Here is a 22,491-nt window from a genome sequence, read left to right as displayed (position 1 = left end):
CAAAACACTCACTCACTACCAATTTGTCTTTTTATCATTTTTCTCTCACTCACTTTGATGCCAAATAAATACGTTAAAAAAGATATTCACTGTTAATATTTCATTTTCTTCATCATATAACCACACCACACCACTCCAACACCCTTATCCTTTCTCAAAAATTTTACCCTCCCTTCTACATTGCCCTATCACCTGTTTAATTTTATTTAGTATATTTCACTGTAGGAATGAGATTGAAATAAAAAATTAACTTTGCAGGAGCTGTTATTACTTTTCTGGCTCTATCCTTTGATTGGTGCAATTTGGTATAAGTTTAGAAACACCAACTACCTTATCATCATCATCATCCTGTGCCCTAGGGCATTCCAGGTTTCAAAATTAGAAAATTAAATTATTATTAGGTTGTTAAAACTAAAATTTGTCCTTTCAACATGAGTAAAATTTTAAGAATAAATATATTTTTCGTTCAGCCACTGCATGGTGACACAAAATAAGTGAAAAAAATGGTAAGGTTGAAAACATGAAAATTTGTTGTGGCATCGAAGATTGTGTAAGGAATGCAGTAGCTGAGGTACCTGACTTACCCTAACGAGAATTGGGAATGGGAGTGTGTCCCACACCGTCTGATGTCAGACTAAGGACAAAGTTAGGCCTTTTTAACTGTCCAAACCTAAGTGCTGCCATCTTCCCTACCCATCACATTTTTTTCTTCTTTTACATATTTCTCTATTATCTATAACATTTTATATCTACAGTCAAAAATCAACAAATACTAATATTTCACATGATTTATCTTACTTTTTTTAGAAAAGTTGAAAAATAAATTTAGTCAAACATATTCTTTAAGAGATAATTAGGTTAAGATATAAACTTTCTTTTGAAGATTTTTTTAATTATCACTTTAAAAAAAATATTAACTATTTCTTTTTATGTATAACTAATTTAAATTTATAAATAATTTTTTTCTTGTTAAAAATCATAAAATAAACTTTGTAATACTTTACGCAATATTATTTGTTGTGTTTTTTATTTCCTTTTGTTATTATGACATGTAATAAATTATATATAATATATAAATAAAATATGTTGTTACACAAATTATTTTACAAATATCATTTTAAATAAATTTAAATTATGTATATGAATTAAGAGTAATTTGAATTTTATCATGAATAAAGAAGAAAAGGAGAATGAATTGTATGATATGTTGAACACTTCAATTATATTTTTAACAATAATACAATTTTGATAACAAAAATGTTGTTCTAAGATAAGTTTATCTTAAGGTATTCTCTTAAGTGGAATTATAAAACCCACGAGAATGTGACAGTTGTCTCTTACCAAAATGTCATGAAAGCAGTCTGTTTGAATTTTTTATAAGCACTTGAAGTAATAATTTTTTATGTTTGAGATTTTATCATAATTTAGGTCAAATATAATGCCATTTACATACTATATTTTAACATATTGAAAATTATTGTAATATAATATTTAGAGTGCACAAAACTTACTTCCGTGTGGCAGTGCCCTGCCAAAGTCCAAAAGGCAAAAATTGATTTCCATTATTGTGTGTGATTCTGGTCTTCACGACCCACTCAGCCTTCAATCATTGTTCTATAAGAATTCTTCTATTTTTTCTCACAATCCCATGAACAAATATTCACAAGCCACCATTATTAATATCTAAACATCTTCACTTGAAAATGAACAAATTAGCTTACCATGACAGAGATAACATAATATTTAAAATAAATAATTTTTCACACAACCTTATTTTTTAGTAGTTATCTTTATGGATCTCGCAAACTAATAAAATAAGCATTCCTCCTTTATCTATACATAAAAAAAGTGAATAAAGCAAACGAGTAATTGAAAAAGAAATGAAAGAATTCCAAGAATAAAGGGCCATGGGAAACTACGTGTATGGGATCATGTTGTCACGTGTCACTATCATGTTTGCTAACCACAATGTTGATTCTTACTATGATTAGATAATGTCAATTATTTCACACCCTTGAGGCCACTTAATGGAGTTTTATTATTGATATACTTCCAACGTGGTATCCAAATGAAGTAAGTGGAAACATTATAAAAATAAAAGATGCAAACAATGAACACAAAATAGAGATATCCATGGAGATTTTATTTGTAAAAAGTATATATAATGAAGCTTAATCCAAAGCAGAAGAGAGTGAAAGGTCAATGTTAGCCTTATTTCCTTGGCCTAGTAACCACACAAAATGATTGCAGTGTGGTGTAGGAGTGAGACATTTCGAACAAATGGTCATTTTCCTAGAATAAGAAATTATATGGTTAGTTAGTACATTCCCTTTATGCATAAATGAAACTAATAGTAAAAGAGATCTCATTCAACAAATTGATACGCATTCATCCAAGCCCATGCACCTCATCATGTCAATGGCAATATGGAGCCATGTAATTGGGTTTCAGGAAAAGTGGGGTTACCTTATGTGAAAGGGTGAAGAGAGATCATTTGAACTTTGGAAAATATCATATAAGTTACAACCACACCTTGGGGAAATCCAATTGGGGCTTCAATTCAAAGCCAAATTGGAGTTTTGTTTCGGAAGGGAATGGTGCCTCATAGGTGGACTCTTTTGGTGTCATTATTCATTACAAAACTTCTAAACGCATATGCCACAAATTTCTTTTGGTAAAATTTCATATGCTTACATTTCTTGTTAGTCCTCTAAAATAAGGCCAAATATTTCACCTTCATTACACTTGCCCACTAAACTATTAGGGTCAACTCTTAGGGAATTGGTTCCATCCACATCATATCAATATCATTTCTATATCCTCAAAGTGTCCATGTGCCAAGGCTGATTTAGAAGGTGGTGCTTCAAAGTTTGCAAAAAAAAAAATGTAATTTTTTATCATTACTTACCATCACCTCCTTCAAATTAAAACAAGTACTTTTAATAATTTATTATGATAATGAATTACAAGTCAAATATGATGTGTATATATGGTATGTATGGAATTGTAATTGTGGGGGATAAAAATTAAAATGACATCTACTGTAGTGTTTTTAAGAAAAATTTGATGGAAAAATTGAAAAAGTGGAGCAAATAGTAATTTGCCAAATATGAAAAGAGGCTACAGCCATGGATGTTGTTTTGATTGGTGAGAGATGTGTAAAGAAATAGGAAAGTAGTTTTAATGAGTGATTAGATTTTTGTGAAGAAGCATTGGAATATGTGGATAATATGATATTTAATTTCCGTGTGTTAAATACGTTGATAATCCCCTCTTTTTACCAAAAACTAAAAAAGCGTGGATTAATTGGAATGCAATAAGAAAAGAGGCGTGAAAATATACACAGTTGCTTACTTTATTGGCAATTTCCAAAAGCTTTACTTTTGATCTCTTTGACTTGGATTAGAAATGATTCGAATTTGATAGGATGGAGATGTGCCTCCTAACTTTGTGTTTTCTCAACCTTTTTGTAAACACTTGAGATTAAGATATATTCTTCCCTGATAGCGACCTTTTCTCTTCATTTTTTTCTCCATTACTCTCCCATTCTGCTATCTTTACTTCCACTAACTTCTCCCATCCACTATCAATTCACACCAAAATCATATCTTCCTAACCTTTTTTTTGTTAATAGAAATTGTTAACAACATCAACATTACAATCAACACTTTCTAAATGGCCCGTTTTCAAGGATTTCTTGTCAGATCAAACGTTGGGCTTATTATATTCAAGCCCAAGAAATCAACACTATCCAACAACATTAGACAAGTCGAATCTTAAGCAATTAAGTAATATTTTTCGCATGGACTAAAGAACTGTGACACTTTTTTTACAAGAACCTGCTGGATCATCATTGAAGATCGGACCCAGAAGGTGGTTTCTTTTGTAGCTGTTTGTTCTTCATTCTTTGTTATTGATTTAATGCACTCCTTAATCTTGGTGGGGCTGGGATTATTAATTTGTATTATGGCACATTTCATAAATATTTATACAATGTTAGTATCACTGTACAATGTGAAGGCAATCGTTTCACTATTGTTTATAAGAGAGGTGAAACAAGAAACTGTTCATTCAAATTAATTGCTAAACTGAGCATAGTTTTCATTTCCATATTGGGAAGAAAAGAGAGATATCTGTATAAAGAACTGATCTCTGCATAAGAAGAAAGAAGTTGATTTTCAAAGTATTTATTAGACACTTAATTAATTATGTGGTCAGATGCTTGGATGATGCTTCCTTCCCCATTCTTTCCCATCGAGAATGTGATTCATAATTTACAGGTAATGTTTACCAGATGTATATATTGTTGTTGCTTCTCTGATACTTATGAGATTGTAGGGAATAAAAGATAATATGCCTAAATCATGAATGGTTTTATTGCATTTGGAATAGGAAAATAGACAGACAACAATAGAATACGTTTGAGATGAGATGGGACTTTCTTGTATCACTTTGTAGTTTGTTTGTCATACATTATTATACGTATCAGGTCCACGAGTTGAGACTAACTTTCTGAAAGAATATTCAAGAAATAGACATGTTTAGCAGTTATTAGAATAGAATGAAAATGGCTATGTGATAGTTCCGCCAAGAATGATTGATGAAATGAACTCCATTGTGACTTTATGTAAGGGAACATTCTTTTTCCCTGTAACTGAGGTCACAACCACCGGAATATCAGTGATTGAAAATTTGAAGCTCTTGTGCCTTATAAAAGAATAATATAATTTGAAGTCACAAATAAATGAATGTAAGTTTAACTTAATGAATAAAAGTAGATGGAACCAAGAATATCTGATGAATTCGAATTCTCTTATTAACAAAACTTAAGACATTAATAACTAATATTTATCGATTTAGACAAAATTAAAAGATAAAAAGTCATTTCTACGCATTCAATAGCCCTAAAATAGTAAAGCTAATACCATGATTCTCGGAGTGAACAATAGATACATGTCTAAAAGAAATAACTCATTCTATTTTACAACAAAATTTTTGGAACACATCATAACTGGGTTTTCATAATAGCATACATTGTATTTGTATCTGGCCATAACTAGCGATAACTATCACTGTCTACAAGCTTAAGGCCCCAGCTCATATCCTCACAATGCCTCACATATGGAACAAGTTCACCTGTGTCAGTTCCTCTCTTGGCCTTGCAGTCATAGAAAGGAGGAGCATGGAAACATGGCTCCATTGACATGGCACGTCGACAGGGGGGATCTGGGGCTGTTCGATTCTCAGGTTTGTACAGAATCCATGGTTTTAAACCTCCAAGCCCCTGAGCCACATAGCCAAAAGTAGACCAAGAGCTTGTGACCAACACATCAGTTAAGCTTAAGAGATACATTTCTGCCCAAGCTTTTTGGTTGTGCGTCTGCTTCTGTGTTTGCTGATATCCTTCATGGCTCGGCTGGTAAACACCAACCACTTCTCCTGTCACTGTAGGATATTCCCAATACATGTCTCTTACCTTTTCAAAATAGCCAGAGCTTAAGGATGCCATTAATACCGCTTTTGACTTGGGAATTCCTGATGAATTGATTGCATCCTGCTGATGGTTAACATCAGGCAAAAGTTTCTGCTTCAAAGTACAAGCTAAGATCTGATCCAATACATGTTCAAATGGACCAGGTTCTGTGTCAAACACTCTAATTTGTATCCCTACTCTTTCATCGACTTTAGCTAAATAAGCTTGATAGTACCTGGTAACAAGTCCCCACACACTGTTAGTGGGGTGGAACAGATACCTACCCAAGAAATGGAAAACTGTTTCCTTATTTGGGAAGAGATCATTCAGTTCCTGCTCAAATGATGGCATCAAGAATAGAGATGGGACGAAGTAATTATCTGTTTTCATCACTAACCAAGGCACTTCCTGGAGAAAATGTTGCTCTTCATCACAAAAGAAAAGCTTATCATGATCATCATAATCATGGACTATGTGAAGGTAGACAAAAGAAGGAACATTGGAATTTACAACCGATTTATTTTTCAGCATTTTCCCATGACATTGATCAGAATTCTGACTGAAATTATTAAACTGAGCAGTAAGAGGAAAATCAGCAGGGAGAAACCAGGAAGCATCTGGAAATGGCTCACAAAAAAGATCAACCATATCCACTCCAGGGTCAACCAGCAGAACACGGTTTGTGAGAAGAGCATAGAGAAATGCAGAAGCTAGGGTCAATATCCTATTCCCTAACCCACTAAATGAAATCCATACAACATATTTACAAGGAGAGGACTCTGTAAATTTACCAGACCTAAGTTGTTCCACTGTTTTGTTATAGAATTCAGTGTAAGGTCCACACTGTTTGTGTTGAGCTTCATATTTTCTTAACCTAGAAATGAGGTAAGAAGAAGGATTTCCTGACAGCCCTCTGAGATGATACATGGCTGATTGGTACCTGCTGAGACAAGAACTTTCATCAAATCCATCAACTAGAAGGCCACCGCGCAGTTTATCTTGAAGCAACTCAACAGAATCAGAGGTATCATTGTTCAAATCTACAAGTCATAAGAGGAGGAAGAAAGGAAATGTTACAACTTCAGGAATGGGGTGGGATAAAAAGGTGAAAGTAGTTACCCCTTCAGCAAATAAATGAAAAAGGTACCTTGAGTGATTTGAAAAAGAGGGTTGAGTGATGAGGATTCGCGAAGGGCGGCATCTGAGGGAGGGTCTCGAAGAACAACAGAGAGTGAGAAAACAACAGAGCAGAGGACGAAAGAAGCGACGAAAAAAGCCATCAAACGCATGAGAGAGAGACTGAAGGCACATTTAGAGTCCAAATCGGAGTGTGAGAATGAGAACTTCTTCATCACAAAAATTGGTGGTACAACAGTGAATGAATGCACTGAGTGGGAGTGAGTGGGTGTTGGAGCAGAGAGAGTGATTTGGTTTAGACGCAGCAGATCATGATGCGAGAGACATTAATTTTTTTGGTTACAATGGTTTAATAACGTTGTACTTCTCTCAAAATTAGGATAATAATAATCTTAGTGTTTCTCAAAATTGGATGAAATCACGTAAATCGACTGTCGGTGCCACTGGTAAACTGCATTCATTCATGGCAACCTACGCGGATTTTCATTTTAAAATTCAAACAAAAACATAAAAAATGATGTCACATTTATTAATTTTTCGGTTTTACCTACTTTCTACACCTACATACTGTTCAAATAATAAATTATACAATTTATATAAGAATAAAAATAATTAATTATTATATTAATCATTGAGATTTTTTAAAATTTAAATACTAAAATACTTTTAAATTAAAAGATTAAAAATGAATTTATTTCAAAATTTTAATAATTTAACATTTTGCTGTGGGCTTCTCCCTCTTTTTTGGATAATTTCATTTTGAGCTTTGTCTTGTCTTTTGGCTTCTCTTCTAGGAACTCTCAAGTATCTCATGTCTTGCTAAATAGACAGAATCTTGAGTTCCTCGAAATTAGTAAATTCTGTGAAACCTGTTTTATGTTATTATGAATGCGAGTTCGCGGCAGAAAGAAGATAACTCTCAAAGAACATTAACAATGGTGATTAGTGCTTGTTGAGCAGTGAATGAATAAATTATGGATTAAATATCTCAAAGAAGCCACACAAAAATACCTCTTATTTAACTAATTAGTAACAACCTTCCTTTACGTATTAAAAAAAAGTCGGTTTGGAAGAATTAAATAAATAATTCGTGCAACTAATTGAATAAAAAATTTATTCCCGCAAATAATTCAATAAAAATTAACCAAACCTCGTAAAAATGCACTGTAATGTCATGTTGATAGCCCTGTTTATTCGTATATATTGTTTACAATGACTTTTCAAGGTACAACATTCATTTTTCTTTTTTCAGAATCTCTCCTTTATAGATAGATTTTTTTAAGGTTATTTGGTTCTCTTGATAGTAATATTCTTTACTTTTTTTATCTTCTAAATTTTGTATTATATTGATTTTACCATATCTGAAATAATAATATTAAAAAGATTCAGATTTGGTCTTTAATCAGAGTCTAAAATCTGATAAAAAATTGCTTGATTATGAAAATTTTCTTGGTTGATTTACGAAATTTCGCATGATTATTATTCTTATAGGGTCTTATTTTTTTTCAATTTGTTATGGTTTTGGTATAGAAACTATCAGTGTGATCAACAAAATACCTACTAAAATAGTTTTTCAACTTTGAATATAAATTATAAATACTAAGATTATCAGTGTAACGTGGCTCAATTTCCTATCTAGCCCCATTTACACTTTTATTTTTCTATCTAGCACTTTTTTGTTTTTATTTTTCTATCTAGCACATTTTTGTTTTTATTTCCCTATTTAACGCCCTTTTATTTTTTATTTTTCTATCTAACACCATTTCAAAAATAAATAAATAAATAATAAATTAATTTTGACAGAGAAGTCACACAAAAAATCTCTAAGTCATAAAAATAATTCTGATAAATGTTAGGCTAATATAATCGCCCTTACATTTATTTTGCACTCAGTCGGTCGGTCACGTGCGTTCGTCCGGTGTCTACCGGTACAGGATAGATAGACACTTCAATATTATTTGTGTGTCCACTATTAATTAATACTAATTGAATTTGGTTTTTTATGTCCTGTATTTTTTACTTGAAATTAACATGATTACATCATCAATAATAATAAAAATAAATATTAATTTATGTTTATAGATTCAACTTTTATGTTGTTGTAGAGTTTAATTTTTTATTTTTTTCATTCTTAAAAAAAAATTAAACTAAACATTTTTAATTTATTACTTTTTATTTTTATTTTGTAAAAACTCATTTCTTTATTCATTAATTATATTTCTAACTATTTTAAACATTAAAAATACTTATTTTTTAATATATTAAAAATTAAAATTATCAAAAAAAAAATTATTATTTATTTATTTATTTTTTAAAATGGTGCTAGATAGGGAAATAAAAAATAAAAGAGTGTTAGATAGGAAAATAAAAACAAAAGGGTGCTAGTTAGGGAAATAAAATTGTAAATGGTGCTAGATAGCAAAATGTCTATTGATGTACAACCTCCTTAAGCTTCTTAATTTATTGGATTTCAACTTTTTTTTTAATAAAGTATTTCAATTATTTGATGAGATAAATTATTTAAATATTTGAACAATTTTTAATAATTCAAGAATGTGAATATTGATTATCTTTTTTACTCAATCTTAGTTTATGTTTGTTTTTGTCGATTTTTGTCAAAACTTTTTTATCTAACCTTCAAAGTTTTTCATTCATTGACAGTCAAGGTTTTTTTAATTTATTTATGTTTAGCACGATTATATTAGCCTAACATCAGAATTATTTTTATGACTTAGAGATTTTTTGTGTGACTTCTCTGTTAGTTGAAACTGAAATTAACAAAAAAAAAACACCTAGTTAATGTTTTCTCTAGTCAATATTAAAAAAAGTCAAAACAAACCATTAATTAAATAAAAGTAATATTAGTGTTGTTGATAATTCTCCTCATTAGGAGTTTCATTTTCATAAAGTTACAAGCAAATATCTTAAACTTTAATTCTTATTTTCTTAAATTTATGTACTGACCTAGGTAATAAATTATATATATCATATAAATAATCATAATTATTATTATTGTCATATTTTAAATTATTTTTAAGTTATTTTTCATTAATGAAGGACAATGTTTAATAATTGAAGGCAAAAATAGTTTGTGGTATGGTTAAGTGAGAGGTGTGGTGAGAGAAGCAGAGCGCCAACCGTTTCAGATAAGCACATCTCCACCAAACCAAATGGCACGTGTCATTCACCTCATTTTCCATTTTTTATATTACAAAATGGTAACCAATTCACACAACACACGCACTCTGTTGTGAAGCCACAGGATTGGTAAGAAACTTGAATTTAGTTGAAGAAGGAGATGGCTGCAACTTCTTCCTTGTGTTCATCCACCCTCCAATCCCAAATCAATGGCCTCTACCTTCACAAGGCCTCTCTCTTTAATCCTCGTTCCCTCACTTTCTCCAGGTATTCCTATTCTTACATCCACTTCCCTTCATACTTCCTACTTTCTTCATTTGGGAACCATACGTTTTATTCCTAAAGGAGACACCCAGAGGATGAATTTCTCATGAATTTCACTCCTGTGTTTTGGATTCACAATCAAATCAAATCCACTCTCTGGGACCCCTTTATGTCATTGTGGGTGTTTGTGGAGATAACTGGACAATAGTGTCTGTTCAAATTTAAAGAAAACAACGACCTTTGGGTAGCTTGCACTCAGATAATTTAAAAGTTAAATGATTCACTTTATGCCATCATCATGCATTGTCTCCTGGTTTGAATTCATGTCATTTTCATCTGGGAGGATTGTTTGTGACAACTTATTATGCTGTTTTTGAACCTGGATGGTTCTGTTTATTTCTACCCCTTGCTATCAGATTTGATATTTTTTTCGTGAGGTTTGGGAATCTCGTCCATAGGCTTAAAATTGGTAGCTTCAGAGCTTCATTTTATGACCCAGCATTTCCATGTATTTATTTGTGACCTTTGTGTTCATGTGGAGTTCTAAAACAACTTTCTTGTGATCGATACATATTTATGCAGATTGCAGTGCATGTATACTTTGTTAGATATGGTTTGGGCTTTGAAAGAATTATAGCCTTCTTTAATGTCCCTTTTTAACTTTCTACTTTGTGAATTCAGGAGGAAAATTTCAACCATTGTGAAGGCTTCATCCCGTGTTGACAAGTTTTCAAAAAGCGATATAATTGTTTCTCCATCCATTCTTTCTGCTAACTTTTCAAAATTGGGAGAGCAGGTTTTGTAACATACTTTTCATTCTGTTATCAGTATTTCAGTTTTTAATGTTTTGTTTTGCCACTACTCAAACATGGAAAGGTCTTCGGTCCAAAGTGTTTACAATGTACTATATTTCATACTCATTTTATCAAATTTTCTAATTGCTAGTGAACCCGTCCTTTTGTTTTCTAGGAACTAATCATGAATGTTGGAGTTCGTGTGTTATCTTGTCTAGGTGAAAGCAGTAGAGTTGGCTGGTTGTGATTGGATTCATGTTGATGTAATGGATGGTCGCTTTGTTCCAAATATTACAATTGGACCTCTTGTGGTTGATGCATTGCGCCCTGTGACAGATCTTCCTTTGGATGTGCACCTGGTATTCATCTAATAATCTATATACGCATACAAATTTAAGCTGATACTGAATCTAGGTACTTTTCTTACTTTTTTTGAAATACTTTAGATGATTGTGGAGCCTGAACAAAGGGTGCCAGATTTTATCAAGGCAGGAGCTGATATTGTCAGTGTTCATTGTGAACAATCTTCCACCATCCATTTGCACCGTACAGTTAATGAAGTAAGATTTCCTCCTGAACTGTCTAATTTTTTACCGACGTTGTTCCAACTGAAAGTTGATACCAAGGGAACCAACTTTAATCAATTGTAAATAAAATAAAAATTATTAAAGGAGCTGAACATATGCAATTTGAGATTTTTGTTGTCAAGGAGACAGTACTAGTCACATGATGCTAGGACAAATGTATGAGATTTAAGTAACAGTAAAGGAATGTCTTGGTTAATTATATTATTAAGGATATCTACAGACTATTCTTCACGATGTGGATAGAGGAGCATTAACAAGGCAGTCTGAGGACTGGATAAAGAAATAACCATAGCAGTTTTCCGTTCTATTTAAGACATCAATTTGCCTGACCAAATTGTTATATTGAAATTGGTGTACTTTTTCGTGAAGCATTTGAGCATGGGAGTGTTTATAACCATTTGAAGAAGCAGAAAGCCAAATGTTATATCAAGGAAATTCTTAAACCAGGATTGACCTTAGAATGAATTTAGCATTTTTAAAACTTCTTCAAAAAAGGTGAAATTCTTTTTTGCTGTTACATGTTCTTCCAATATTTTCTTGAGACCTGTGATGCTAATTGGTTGGTTTGCTTGGGTTCGCATGTCTCTTTTATCCTTTTCTTGGTTGGTTTGGGTTCATAATCACCTATTATTTAGGTTATGAAAAAATGCAGTAGAAGGCATTGGTCTCTTTATCTAATTGCCCAGTGCTATATGAAGTTGCGCTTCTTATTCTGAATGTGGAATGGTTGCCTCTTCAGGTCAAGTGTCTAAATAAATAAATAGAATTTGGAAGCCTTATACCATCTCAGAAGTTTTCCTTTGTCTGAATCTATGTTTGCACCATGGTGTGAAATATAAGGCCTTACTTTTGAGTATATCCATTTCAGAGTTGGTTTCTTTCTTTCAGAACCACAAATTGTTATATGCAATAGTGTTAAAAGCCGTCTAGGGAACTGAACAGTTGAAATTATTCCTTGGAAACATGGGAATTTCCCCACTCTTGCTTTAATTTTTCTGCTAATATACCTGACTTCATTCTCCTGATTTAGGTAAAAAATCTGGGAGCTAAAGCTGGAGTTGTCTTAAACCCTGGAACTCCCTTAAGCGCAATTGAATACATCCTTGATGGTGAGCCATTTTTACTGTTTCTTTTCATTATACAATGATAGCATTAGTCATCCTATTTAATATTTGTGACTTCCCAGTATTCTTAATGTGGCTTTCTAAGCTTTAACCATGGACCAATACCAGCCTACTCTCCATTGAGTTTAGAATAGAAAGGTTAGCAAATCTGTTAGTTAACTGGGAGTTCTGTTTCTTCACTGCATTATTTTTTTTAGTAGAAGGGTGCAATTTTAGCTTTGTGAAACTGTTCCTGTGTTTCGACAATACTTGTATTGTAACAGAAAGTTTTAATTTATAAACAGAAGACAATGATTTAGTCAGCAGGTTTAATAGCAGTGTAGTCCTATGCTTAAGGTTTTGCAGTTTACTCTCAAATCTAAATTCAAACATACTATGCTAGTTTTTGGGTGAATCGGACTTGACTTCTCTGTTGTTATTTAGATCATGTCTTTGTTTTCTTTATTTTTTTTTCATTTTTGGGTCCACTGAATAATATTTTATGAAAGTCAATTAATTTGAAAGATCAAGAACTTTAGATTTTTTGCTCAATCATTAAGTAGTTAAACTTTCATTCTGCTAGTAATAGTGTAGTTCTATTTAATGTTCTGCACATTTTTGTAATTAGTTTCTTGTTTTAAAGCTTTAGTTCAAATAAATTAACAAATTAGAGGAGTAAAATTTATTTTTCTTAATCTTTATTCTCACGAGAAATGCATGGGCATTTTTTTACCTCACTAAGGGGGTAAAAGAGAGTGAAACAACTTCTTTCACAACATATTGCGATCTATTGAATTACATTTATACAAAATGTTTTAGTAGTTAAAAATTAAAAGCTCTTAATCTTGTTATTGTGTTGGCAGTGGTTGATTTGGTCTTAATTATGTCTGTAAACCCTGGCTTTGGTGGCCAGAGTTTTATTGAGAGTCAAGTAAAGAAAATTTCTGATTTGAGAAGATTGTGCGCAGAGAAGGTATGGTGTTGTATTTGTATTACTGTGTATTATTTTTTGTTTTCCCCCTACTGTTATGTCATACATAATCTCTATCTGTGTTCTCTCTCTTTCTCTCCAGGGAGTAAATCCATGGATTGAAGTAGATGGTGGAGTTGGACCAGCAAATGCTTACAAGGTGCCATAATCATATTGTCTTCCGTCCGTTTATAATTTAGAATGATCTTGTAACAAGTCTTCTTGGTGAACATAATCTGATTGTGCTCAATGAACTAACTCATCATAAAATATTGGGAAACATATGATGTGACATGTGTATCTAATCAATCTGTTCACGCAATTCAAGTTTATATTTATACTTCTTTTGGTGAATGTACTTCAACTTTATTTATACCTCTGTATTTTGGCTAAGTGCTCTATTTTTTTGGACGGAACAAAGAATTGAAAAGAAATAATGAGGAGGAAGTTCATTCTTTTTTGTTCATTGGATTAGAATGCTTTCAACAAGGCATAGTAATAAGATTGTTCCATATGAGTTGTAAGATCCAATTTTTAGTATAATCTTGTTTGGCAGGTGATTGAGGCTGGAGCCAATGCACTGGTTGCTGGTTCTGCTGTGTTTGGAGCTAAAGATTATGCTGAAGGTACCCAAAATAATATTTTATGTGAGTTGATACTGCAATGAGTGTAAATTCATTGTGATTTTGATGATTTTCCTGGCTTCAACTCCCTTGTAGCTATAAGAGGAATCAAAACCAGCAAAAGACCTGAAGCAGTTGCTGTGTGAATGTGTGCAATATTCTACGCTCCAATGTAAGCTGCATTTTCGCAACATAGAGGTCTCTCCTTTAAAGTTTGACATATCAATTTTCTGATGGGATGGTTGAATACAAACAAAATTGACTGCCAATATGAGAAATAAAAATAATGGCAGACATTGCTTACGACCACGAGCCAATTTCCATGTGAAAAATATTGTATAATAATGTTATACTTCTGACTCAATTATCACATGTATCTGACTGATAATTATGCAATACTGCTTCAAATGCTCAGCTGGAAACACAAAATGATCTCATTTTAACTGTCATTCTCACTCCTGGTTTTGCTCTGTTTGAACCTGGCAGACATTATTCATGGATTGGCGGCCTATAGGGCACTATTATGTTGCCTGGCTTGCTGTCACCACTGGCAATTGCTTTTCTCTGGAATTAACTATAAGAAATCAGTCAAGTAAGGCGGCTGCTGTGTTGCGTAGTTTGTGTATAATCTTATAGGGACAAAATTCTAGTTAAAGCCCTATAGTCTATATCAGCCTGTAACCTGTCAGTTCAGTTCTATTCCCCATATTGTAAAGCAGTTGTGCTTTCTTTGAATACAAGTATTGAGAAAACCAGCAAAATAAATGTTTCTTGTCAGTTGCTCTTCTAGATCCTGATAGAGGAAAGGACCCCTTGAAAAAGGAATAATGACCAAATAACTTCAAATTCTTATTAGAGAGCGTGTATGCAAATTTTCATACATTTGATCTTACCGCTATGCTGCCAAATTCTTAAGCTAACAATTGACTATCCATTGGCCTACACGCAAAGTTAATCTTATGTTATATCTATTACATATACTACTGCTAAAACTGGTGTCCCGTGCTAAAATATATACAAAACCTACTTGTTGGAAACAATGTACAGATAGGTGCCTACAATTCTTGACCAATAGCCATGTTGCTTTAAGAGAATGGTGGTTTAGCTGGCCTGATGGTGACTTTGAAAAAACTACTTAAAGAATAATACCAAGGAAGTGGCACGACAAATTCACACGCCAGCAAAATCAATATGATTAGTTAAATTATTCATGGGCTGAAATTTCTGCTATGGCGCGTTAGTCTTGGATTCTCGTATTTGAAAATAATATCGAACACTGTACAATGAATTAATGTAATTAGAAAAATGTAACGTGTTTACGAAAGAAACAAGAGAATCATTCATTCACATATACCATTTTCTCATTTTTTTTCTCCCAAAAATTTGTTATTGGGCATTGGCTTTCATACCAAATAGTCTTATTAATAATTACAACAGAGAATACTACAAAATGCCAAAGTCCACTGTAAAAAACTTAATGCAATTTATATAAACAAATAATACAACTTATACATTTTCCCGTCAAGATAATCTCAGAATACCCAAGGAACAAGTTACACATTCTGTCTGCACACAGGACAGGAATCATTCTTTACAAGCCATTTGTCCACACATATCAAGTGAAATGTATGGTGACAACGAGGTAAGCTTCTTGCAATTTCGCCTACTTCAATATCCTGTAAATTTCACTTCTAGATATTGAGACCATTACATGAACAGTTTCATAAAAAAATCAAATGTGGAATCAATTTAATACCTACTTACTGGTGGTTTAATATTTAGTATTTTCAGAGCCTCCTTATCAATATTCTTTGTTCTTTTAAATTGTTTTCACACAGGTAACAAAAAATAATAATAATCACCTGCAAACATATTGTACAACAAGTATTTTCTGCCTTCATATCCTTTGAGATCATATGGTGCGGTAACCTCTTCAGTGAATCTCCTGACAATCCTCTGGGTGCCACTAAGCCATGAACATCATGAATCTCATCATAGCCTGCATTAGCAATGCCAACCTGCTCAAACTAAAACGAATGATCAAACGTCAAAAACTGGTCATTATCCAACAGACTGCGAGATAAGATAGTCTTACTACGGAATTTATAATGGACTTCTTAACGACAAAAAGTACTAAACAATCAACTCAGCAAAGATTTACAAATGTTCATATTAGTTATATGTAAATAAGCTTTGATAAAAATCTTTGTTTATAATAAAATCAAAGTGGTGTACACATGGGTTAACAAAAATCATCAAGAGCGTAAAGAGATTTACAATCGTTAATATACAAAAGCAGTGGAAAGCATGCATAAAATGAAAGTTGTGTCGTTAAAAAACATTAAAAGTTAAATAAAATCATGTGCATATATAGCTCCAATGACAATGATAGTACTATATTTCGGTGGGTTACGTATCATTTAGTTATAGTCTTACAGATGCACCTGTGATCAATTGGTGTGGCAAATAATCTCTCTACTACTATATAAAGTGGATATAATTATTATGCAAACAACTTTTACAATACAGTTATTTCATTTTTTTTCTCTCAAATTTTCTCCTCTGTACAGTAATTTTACACCAACTGGGCATAGTTGGCAAAGTTCACAGTGAACCGACACACCTCAAGTTCTCAAGTGCAACCTTAAACAGCAATGCATTAAAACTGCCTCTGAGTTCATAGCTATCAGAATCTTTGAATTCACGATTCAAAACTTGTTCATGTGTCTACAGATTTTGAATACCGGGCATTATAGGATTTGCACTCTGTATTGAGAGAGAAGTTCTTGACGTCCAACTATGGACTGAAAATCCAACAAGGTCACGAGTTATAACTTTTGATTGCAAATTTGGGATGAAGATACTAGATGTTCCACCATCCAGAGACAATTGTTGATTCAGGAATTCCTTGTCCTACCTAGAGTTTTCCCCCATCCAACTTGGCTTAAATTTTCAGATAAATAAAATACAAAATCCTTCAAAGGGTTTTAGATTAACCATGGTACTATATCCTGATTTGATTAATGTACCCTTTATGGATGATTTCCTTTACGAAAACAAGCTCTCAGCCGTCAAATCTTAGTTTTTGCTTTACTACGTCCTATATATGTTTAGCAAAATATCAAATATAAGCAGATCACTGTACTCTGATTTCCATTCTAAATGTTTAGAGACATTTTTTACAAAGTGAATAGTTTGATTGTCCTTCTTTTTTAACTTCAATAGTCAGATTTCAATTGTTAAACAGCTTACATGAATTTGGCAGAAGCTGATCAAACTGACAGAAACCAATTTTAGTTGAATTCGAAGAAAAAGAGGTTCATCTCTAATTCAAGAATAGTGAATATGGTCATTATACTAGCCAAGACGAGGAGGAAAAAAAACTGTCATTTTGCCTGATTCCATATGGCAAAGGAAAAATATCTAAAACAAGTGGCATTACTCACTAGCCTTACAAGATTAAGTTTATCACAAATTGGCCATACCCAAGGGCACTCAGTATTGCCAATTCAAACATTGGGTGATGCACCAAACACTATTATATCAATACACGGACATATACAACTATTGCTTTCAAAAGGTAAATGTGGTGCGAGAGGTAAAGGAAAATTACCTGCAAATTGTAGGCAGTTAAAATGGCAGGTGTAAGGGATTCCTCAACAAGCCTCCCCCGAACAAGTTCCTCTATGAAATCTGCCTGGATTTAAATGTTAAAACATTGGCTTTAAACTACGAATTAAGACTGCCAAGCATGAGGGCTAAATCGCTCTAAAAATGTTACTTAATGAACAGACTACCACCAGCAAGTACAAGGCATAACTTATAAAGGGTAACCATTTTGCGCCTCATAATTTTGAAAGTTACAAATCATTTTACTCAGAGACCAAGGAAAATCAACAATAAAATGACTACCAACCATAGATGATGCTCCCCGTGAGCCAGTTTGTTCCATACACCAGTATGCACGGGAAGCTTCCAACACCTCCACTGAGAGAATAGACCCGGCAATGGCACCCAATGAAACTCCCCGGAGAAGACCACTCCTTGTAGCCTTAGCTGCTAAAGCTCCAGCTATAGCTCCTGTCATTGCACCAGCTGCAACCATAAAACACAACATGAGACCAATGTAATCAAACATCACAGCTAACAACACTAAAATAGTGATTACTGGCCAGGAAAACATTCTCCACTCTGAATAGTATCCACCCTTATAAACAATAACACCTTCACCAACAGCTTCAAACCAACAATAATTTCATTATCACCAATTCAGATCATAAGAAGGGAAAAAAAACTTAAATACACATACTTACGCGCTTTCAGTAATTTGTTTATAATCATATTAGAGTTTCACCTGACAAAAACTATATTGACCTTTAATGTAAGCAGCTATCATATTCATTATTGAATAAAACCCAATTTCAATAGGAAAACATAACTAATAACACCCAAGTAACCCCATCCAAGTTTTGCCACATAAAAAATGCAACATAAATTTGATTTATAATAATCTTCTATTTCTATTTTCTACTTAACAAGAAGCCTAGAGAATTACCCACCTTAACAGTCAAAAGCAAATATAAAAAAGACTCCAACTTTAGGGCGACGAGAATCATTTTATTGACGCCCAACTAATCAAAACAAAGCATTGACATATCCCTTAAGGAAATAAAACGAAAAGGCATAAATTACCAATGGCAAAACACACGGTGAGGGCCCCAGAAATGGTGCACACTATGAATTTGGAGAGAGAGCGAAATCCCCAAGGTCCCTGGATTATTTCAGTTTCCATAGAGCCCAACCCAACCCAAACTGGGAATCAGATTATTTGTCAGAGAGTTGCAAAGTGCAAGGTCATGGCTTTTGTTCTTGTTGTTGGTGTATTGGTGATAAGATGATGTGATGATGGTGATGATGGGATTTGAAAGGATTGGAAACAAACAATGAATTGAAAGGTGAGGTAAGGTAACGTCAATTGAAAGAAAGAAAGTGATGAAGATGATGGAATTGGATGGGGTTGATAAGGTAAAGAAAAAATAGTATTACTAAGAAAAGAAATAATAATAGTAGTAGTACTTTGTTGTATGATTGGTATTATTATTATTATAGTTAATAGAATATAGAATTATGGAGAAGGTAGAAGGTCATGAGATTTGCATGGGAGAGAGAAAGAGTGGTTGGTGCCAACCAAAGATTGTATTTAATTGGTAATTAATGCTACAATTAATGATAATCCTCTCATCTTCTCCTATCACATAACCCTTTGCTCATGTCATCCATGGCTTCTTCATCTTCCACCCAATTTCCTATCTCATAATATTTTTCATTATGTTTTATCCTTTCTACTTCTATTTTTTTTATTTAATATTTAATTCATTTATAAATCTTTTAAATTAACAAAATTATTTATTATTATGTTTCTTATCCTCTTCCAAAAAGGTAACCAAAACAGTGTATACTGTATCATTCTCTGAACCAACTGCCAAAATTTGTACCCACAGGAGTATTTCTGTAACTAACTTTCTTAAACAATTATTCCCCTTTCCGTTTTGTTTGACCTTTATTAAAAGTTAATATTTTTATTTTAATTATTTATAAAAAAAATTATTATTTTAATATAAATGTTCAAAAAAATTAAAAAGACTTACTTGCATATTAAAAAAAGTTATGAATTGAAGAAAGTTAATTTGTACATGTAACTTTCTTTAATTTTAAACTATGAAAATTCACATCAAAGTAAAAGTTTTACTTTTGGATAACTTTTATAGACAGTAATTATTTTGTTAAAACATTTCCTCTTTATATTTGGAATAATAAAAAAGTGGATATAAATATAAAAAAAAATCATATCTGTTGGATATGAAATAAGGATGAGATGAATTTTTACTATGGGATGAAATCCTGGTTATTAAAATAGATAAAAAAAAGTATTTGAAAAGTTAACTTTAGAAAATCCTATACAGAAGTAAATAAATTCATATTTTATTTTATAAATGTAAAAGGGTACGAATTTAAATTTTCATTTTCTCCACCATACGAATATTATAAAACAAAGATGTATTTTTGACATCTTAAAATGTATCCAACCCTTATTTTAATAATAAAAGAACATAATAAAAATATATTTATAATTAAATATTATTAAAATATTAAAATAATAAGAGTAAGAGTTGTAATCTTAAAGTAAAAAAAAAGGGTTCTCACAGTTTTGGACGTGGTGATTGGACCATTGTCTTTACAGTAGATCTTAATTTTTTTAGTCATATCATGGTTATGACGGAACAATATTTCTAATTGAATTCTAAATGAGTCTAGTCGTCTCACTCTTAAATTAGTTAGGACTTTTTTCTCGAAACCATGGGTTTTCTGTGGTTGGGGTAAATTTATTTGGTTTTCATATATTTCGCCTTCCAAAACTTTTGTCCTTTGGAAAGTTTTTCATGGGCGGCTTCCTACAGATCAACATAATCAAAATAAAGGTCTGCATATTTGTTCTATGTGTACGCTTTGCGAAAAGCACGATGAATCTATTCAACATTTTTTTTTTAATGTGTTAATGCTTTGCGTATTTGGAGTTGGGTTCAACACATTTTTCCTACTTATGATTTCTCTAATAAGGATGATCTTCTTTCTTTTATTAAGAGTGTTGGTAGTTTGTTGGTTAAATTGATTAAGCTAGCTGTGATCACTTTTTCTATTTGGATGATATGGCGTATGAGGAATTATGCTCGTTTTCAGGATAAGATTGAGGTTTCTAGGGCTATTTTGGTTATTAAAGATTTAACTTGTCTAGTGGGTAATTCATCTAAAGCTTCAATGAAGAATGATATGTTCGATTTCAATGTGCTCAAGGTTTTTGGTATTAACACTCGTACTGGTAAAGTTCTACGTCCTCTTCCTGTTAGATGGGAGTTTCCTTCACCAGGCTGGGTTAAAATTAACACTGATGGGGCTGCTAGGGGTTATCCAGGTTTTGCCGCTTGTGAAAGTATTTTCCGTGGGAGTACGGAGGAGTTTATTGGAGCTTTCTTTGCGTTTCTTGACGTTCATACTGCTTTGGTTGCTGAATTTTATGGAGTTATATATGCTTTGGAGGAAGCTCAAAAGTTGGGTCTTACTAATGTCTGGCTGAAATGTGATTCTGCCTTGGTTTGTGCTAGGACAAATGTTCCTTGGATGCTCCGTAATCGATTGAATACTTGTCTTAATTACGGTAGAAAAATCAGGTTTAGGGTTACTCATATTTTTCGTGAAGGGAATGTGTATGCTGATGCTAATTTAAGATTTATTCATAGAGAATCCTTTCATTGGTACAATAGACTTTCATCTAGTTTGTAATAGACTATACCTAATTTAGAATTAGGTATAGTCTACCTATGTATCGTTTTTATTAAACATATGAGTTTTGGTCTAGTCCTCCCATATTTTTTTTTAATAATATTTTTTCATGTGATGACAAATGATTGGTGTTACTTGAGGTGACAGCCTAACTGAGATGTCAAACATGAAAACTTTTTATAAAAGAAAAAAAAATTAAAAAAGAAGGGTTCTTATGCATTATCTTTTATATATATATATAAGTACATCCAAAGTGTTTTTAATATTATCTTTTATATATATATATATATATATATATATAAAAGTACATCCAAAGTGTTTTTAATAATAATGAGTTTAATTTGATGGAGATGCAAATATTCATTTAACAAATATTAATGTTGATGCTAAGGGGTAGGTACCTCTAACCACATTTTCAATTCAGATTTTGCATCAAATAACGTATTGTTTGATGTGTTAGCATTTATCTATACTATAAAAGCACTAACTAATGTCTTGATGCATTGTAGGTTAAAATAACAAAAAGTATGGGTATTATTTAAAATTAATTTATAATTTAAAAATGATAATTATTCAGAAGTAATAAATATTTTTAAAAAAAGTATTTTCAAATATAAAAAAGTAAACTTTCTTAATTTATTTTTATAAAAAAATTAATTGTATATATAATTATATATTTATGAATGATTCACAGTTCTCAACTAACTCTCATTATATTAATTTTTAATATTATATTAAAAAGTAAGTTAAACTTAATTTTATAAAAACAAACCATTTTTAAAATGAGTTTGACATTCATTTATATTCTATTAAATATATTTATTTTTTAGTTGGTATTTAATATCTGGTACTAAACTCCTGTGTCATTTTCTATTAAATATTATTTTTTAATTGATATTAAAATTTGGTACTAAACTCCTGTGTCATTTCTATTGACTGCTTCTATGATAAATATCATATTTTTTTATGATTTCAAATATATTGACTCTATTTAGTTTCATCTTTCTTTTAAAATAAAACTGTGAAGATTTGCATGAAGTTACAGGAGATTTTTTTTCTAAAAG

At 32.0% G+C, this 22,491-nt stretch overlaps 3 protein-coding genes across 5 annotated transcripts; 1 reads left to right on the top strand and 2 right to left on the bottom strand.

Annotated features, from left to right (window-relative positions):
- Positions 1-4,954: 4,954 nt before the first annotated feature.
- LOC137807757 (galactoside 2-alpha-L-fucosyltransferase) lies at positions 4,955-7,042 on the bottom strand. The gene is made up of 2 exons (XM_068608539.2): positions 6,621-7,042; positions 4,955-6,513 (listed from the first exon to the last, which is right to left on the bottom strand). Exons 1-2 carry the CDS (start codon positions 6,823-6,825, stop codon positions 5,057-5,059), a joined length of 1,662 nt encoding a protein of 553 aa, XP_068464640.2. The 5' UTR covers positions 6,826-7,042; the 3' UTR covers positions 4,955-5,056.
- A 2,808-nt stretch (positions 7,043-9,850) lies between these two features.
- Positions 9,851-14,981, top strand: RPE (D-ribulose-5-phosphate-3-epimerase). Of its 2 annotated transcripts, XR_016519142.1 has the most exons (11): positions 9,851-10,015; positions 10,694-10,808; positions 11,025-11,165; positions 11,253-11,366; positions 11,763-11,888; positions 12,424-12,502; positions 13,360-13,469; positions 13,570-13,626; positions 14,023-14,092; positions 14,186-14,261; positions 14,576-14,981. XR_016519142.1 is itself a non-coding variant. In XM_068608535.2 (10 exons), the coding sequence occupies exons 1-9, from the start codon at positions 9,909-9,911 to the stop codon at positions 14,233-14,235; spliced, it is 843 nt and encodes a 280-aa protein (XP_068464636.2). In that variant the 5' UTR covers positions 9,851-9,908; the 3' UTR covers positions 14,236-14,261; positions 14,576-14,981. The 2 variants fall into 2 exon arrangements, 1 of the variants encoding a protein (XP_068464636.2); XM_068608535.2 differs by lacking the exon at positions 11,763-11,888.
- Positions 14,982-15,404: 423 nt separating this feature from the next.
- On the bottom strand, positions 15,405-19,375 carry LOC137807756 (RING/U-box superfamily protein). 2 transcript variants are annotated; one of them, XM_068608536.2, is made up of 5 exons: positions 18,782-19,375; positions 18,006-18,184; positions 17,703-17,786; positions 15,952-16,116; positions 15,405-15,765 (listed from the first exon to the last, which is right to left on the bottom strand). In XM_068608536.2, exons 1-5 carry the CDS (start codon positions 18,879-18,881, stop codon positions 15,643-15,645), a joined length of 651 nt encoding a protein of 216 aa, XP_068464637.1. In that variant the 5' UTR covers positions 18,882-19,375; the 3' UTR covers positions 15,405-15,642. The 2 variants fall into 2 exon arrangements, with proteins under 2 accessions (XP_068464637.1, XP_068464638.1); XM_068608537.2 differs by having other exon boundaries at positions 15,952-16,107; positions 18,782-19,205.
- Between the last annotated feature and the right edge of the window lie 3,116 nt (positions 19,376-22,491).

This window comes from Phaseolus vulgaris, chromosome 3 (genome assembly GCF_051622355.1).
Source record: "Phaseolus vulgaris cultivar YP4 chromosome 3, ASM5162235v1, whole genome shotgun sequence".
Classification (NCBI taxonomy): domain Eukaryota; kingdom Viridiplantae; phylum Streptophyta; class Magnoliopsida; order Fabales; family Fabaceae; genus Phaseolus; species Phaseolus vulgaris.
Note: the sequence above shows the minus strand (reverse complement) of the source record. Positions and strands in the feature narration are given on the sequence as shown.